The sequence below is a fragment of the Sphaeroforma arctica genome (genome assembly GCF_001186125.1).
Source record: "Sphaeroforma arctica JP610 unplaced genomic scaffold supercont1.2974, whole genome shotgun sequence".
Classification (NCBI taxonomy): domain Eukaryota; class Ichthyosporea; order Ichthyophonida; genus Sphaeroforma; species Sphaeroforma arctica.
This window is the reverse complement of record NW_014037584.1, coordinates 1-4,351: the sequence shown is the minus strand read 5'-3', so window position 1 is coordinate 4,351 and position 4,351 is coordinate 1. Positions and strand designations below refer to the sequence as shown.

At 45.7% G+C, this 4,351-nt stretch overlaps 1 protein-coding gene across 1 annotated transcript; it reads right to left on the bottom strand.

Annotated features, from left to right (window-relative positions):
• Positions 1–225: 225 nt before the first annotated feature.
• Positions 226–3,857, bottom strand: SARC_13173 (hypothetical protein; the record flags this gene model as incomplete). The annotated part of the gene is made up of 6 exons (XM_014292702.1): positions 226–438; positions 836–1,044; positions 1,429–1,545; positions 1,736–1,900; positions 3,010–3,196; positions 3,723–3,857. Coding segments are annotated over 6 exons (1,026 nt in total), but the record flags the coding sequence as incomplete, so codon positions are not given.
• Positions 3,858–4,351: the final 494 nt, after the last annotated feature.

Genomic DNA, 4,351 nt, shown 5'->3' with positions numbered 1-4,351 from the left:
GCACTTACAAGACCATGTACAGGTATATGCACTTACAAGTCATGTACAAGTATATGCACTTACAAGCCATGTACAGGTATATGCACTTACAAGCCATGTACAGGTATATGCACTTACAAGCCATGTATAAGTAAATGCACTTACAAGCCATGTACAAGTATATGCACTTACAAGACATGTACAATTATAAACACTTACAAGCCATGTACAGGTATATGCACTTACAAGCCATGTACAGGTATATGCACTCCGGATCGTCGTGTTTTGTATGCATGCCCAGCACATTGTTTGCAATATCCACTACTTCTGGTCGATTATCCTGTGCGAGTGCTCGGATGAGCAGAGAGTAGTGGTAGCGTGTGGCCTCGGACCAATGCTTCACCTGTCCAAAGTCAATTAGCCCAAGACGCCCGTCATCTAGGAGCATGATGTTGCCAGCTGTGTACAAGGTGGTGCGGAGAGAGTGTTACTGTGAGGGAGATATGCATATATATACACATACACGCACTCACACACGCACTCACATATGTATACATATACATATACATATACATACACATACATACACACACATATGTATATATATATATATATATATATATGTATGTATTATATATATAAATACAAGTACAAATACATGCAAACACACATATACATACTGACACACTCTCAGTCAAACGTCACATTCATGTCTCACATATCCGGTAGGGAGACCACCCGTCCACAAATGCACATCACGCAACATACACTGTGGATCTACACTATAGCAGCCATCGTACATCCTCACATATCCAACAAAAGGACAACCCTACACCCACTCCCACATCCCACATACGGTGTGGATCTCCATTGAAGCACCCGTCGTAGAATATCTGGTGTGCGTGCACCTTGAGGACGGTGTCCAGGATTTGGGCCAAATTAATGGGCCGCACGCTGTACTGCCAGTGTTTGTGATCGCCTGTGACCAACCCCACGGTCCAGTTGTAGGTGGTGCGTAGAGTGTTGAGTGTCCCGTCTTTGACGGTGAGGTACCGGTTGTACCACCTGTTCAGGAGGGTGGGAGATTATAGGGCAAGTATGAGGACAAAGTAGGTAGACTATCGGCTGACGGGTATAGAATGAGGATAAAGTACACAGACTGGCACCTGACAGCTCCGGTATTAAGAGACTAGGCCGCCGAAGTGGAAGTAGTCAGGGAATAAGCTAACCATGGCATAATCACTAGGTGTCTCAGTGAAGACTAAATAAATCGAAGACAAGTAACACCGCACATGTGATGTACTAAAAAACATGCAACATATATACATCACATACGCATACGCACACGCACACGCATGCGTGCATGGTTCCATCCAGTCGACTGGCCCATGGCTACTGGTTCTGGTTCTCAATTTACCCAGAGGTTAGTGCCGTCTCTTAGACTCTTACCTTAACTCTCGCTTGCTCTGCTCCAGATCCTTGTGCACATGGCCTGGTTGCTGGGTCTCCCAACGGTACTCATCCTCCAGCTGCTGTGCTGTCTTGCCCTGCTCAGCTGCCATCGCCCTAGCAACAGCACAACGCACACAGACCACACACACGCGAAGGATTAGTTTAAGGTTGGGAGCATGCATTGATGAACTATAACACAATCCTTAATGAACTACACGCGCACAACCCTCGTCAGATGGACACAGGACGGTACCCCAATCTCCAAGTAGGTCTACCCACTCTATTACTACCTACCCACACCTACCTGAGCTGGCGCCGCACCCCGCTGATGAGAGAGATGCCGGGGAGATACTCCATCACCAGCACTTCCTTGGTGCACAGATGCATGAAAGGGCGTGGGATTTCAATCTGCTTGTGCCAGTGTTGCATTAGGTTGGACCTGATTTCCAGCATGTTCTCTGCTTCTCCCCTAAAAGGAAACATGTGTACAGCATATTCGGCAACACTGGTATGATAAGCCATGTACAGGTATTGCTTACAACACATATGTAGTCAGTGTATCTGACTACATAGTTAACTGCGAGGTCTAATGTCACTGCCGTCACTTGGGCTTTGTGGTCACTGTCCCGTCTACGTACAACCGATCATCACATGTGCGCGAGAAGTGTTCAATCTCACAATACGGTATACCGGTACACGGCACAAAACCCTATCATAGCCAATCAAATCAGTTGGAGCAACCCTGTATTAGCCAATCAAATCAGTTGGAGAAACCCTATCTCGGCATTTAACCCATTCACAACAGTTGCGGAACCACAGATAGCTAAGCCCATAATGATTAAGAAGATTTAGTTGGGCAATTGACGGAGGAGGGTCCCTCTCCGATACACTTGTACGAATAACTATGTTATCGTAACCTCAAAGTATCGGCAACAACAGCGATATGATTCAAACACTTCTCCTGACCACTAACCGCGAATCAGTAAAACGGACTTAAAGAAAGGAGACGACTCGGCACAAATGACACGCCACACAATTTAAATATAGATATTCATATAAATGATAAATATAAATATAATAGTAGTAGAAAATTGGTACAGAAGAGCAATCGAGGGGATGTGATTGAGACACACGCCTGCGACAGAGAGTGAGGTGAACTAGGAATATCCAAATATAATAACATCGTGAAGTAGGATGTGAACAGCCAGATATATTACATCGTGATGTAGGATGTGAACAGCCAGATATATAACATCGTGAAGAAGGGTGTGGTTGATAAGACGCACTGTACAATGACAGACGTAAGATTCAACACACACGCACATACACACACGCCTTTCGGATCATGCTTGAATGCTTATGCGTGTCCTAATACTAGTGACTAATACTGATTTTCTGAGTACCTGTTCTAAATACACCACACCCCTTACCCACACATTTATACCTACTACTTAAACCTACCACTTAAACCTACCACTTATATATACTAACTATACCCACCACTTATACCTACCACTCACACCTATCACTCATACCTACCACTTATACATACCGCTTATACATACAACTTATACCTACCTGTAGTCGAACTCGGTCAAGAACTGCTTCTCCGTCTCGCGCATAAACGGCAGCTGCGCAGGCTGTGCGAGTTTGCAGAATTGCATGGCTGTGGCTATGTCGGCCCTGAACTTGTCCTCAATAAATGGGTATTGCACCTTCACCACCACTTCCCGTCCATCCAGCAGCGTTGCCCGATGCACCTGACCTGGTTTTTGGGTTTTTAAGGGTTTTAGGGTTTAGTGTGTGCATACATATTGCGGGTATCAGGGCAGGCACACGCAAAAATGGGGCTTGACCTGACACACGCCCGCTTCATCTGATATTGCTGTGTAGTAGGTGTGTGGTTACAAGCCAAAAGGCTCGTGGTATTTGGAAACTGTTGCCAATTGTGGCGTCGAGTTCTTGAGCCAGACGGACTGCTTGGACACTACACAAGCGGATTCTACCTACTAATACCACCGTACAAAACTATCCCGCACAATACCTACCAATACTACCGTACAAAACTGTACCGTACAAAACTATCCCACACAATACCTACCAATACCACCGTACAAAACTATCCCGCACAATACCTACCAATACTACCGTACAAAACTGTACCGCACAGTACCTACCAATACTACCGTACAAAACTATACCACATAATACCTACCAATACTACCGTACAAAACTGTCCCACACAGTACCTACCAATACTACCGTATAAAACTGTCCCACACAATACCTACCAATACTCGCAGCGGCAATAGGGTGACTGTCAAATGTGGCAAACACCTGGTCCAAGTCCTGGCCCAAACTCTTTGCCACGGCCAGTCGAGCCTGTTCACCGGTCAACTCGGGCGGACACTGGTCTTGTGTGGCCTGGTCACGAGGGTGTCACGGCGTGTTAAGGCAGGTTAGTCATATGACACTTGGGACATCTATAGCCGTATCATAGTCTTACTAGCTGAGGAGAGCCATACCATGGTGACACCAGCTGAATATACTGGGCTTCTTATGAAGACACTACATGGTCAATGGACTAATCGGATAGAGTGATTACCTCAACCAGTCGGTGGTGCATGGACAGCCATACCCCCCGGCGACAAACAGGTCCACCGGTCCAAAATAAACAAGCGCAAGTGCAGGTGCGAGACCCAATAGTAAAGTAATTCAGAACAGAATAGAGTAGCCAATACTCACCCGGACAATTCAACTCAGTACAAGCATAAACAAGGGCAAATCCACCCACAAAAAAATAACTACAGGTGCACACCTGCCAGAGGCATATGCATACAGGTTCCTTCTCGCTAATCATAAGGATGCAGGTACAAGCCGATCCAGAACAAATACACACAGACATGAACAACCATATATA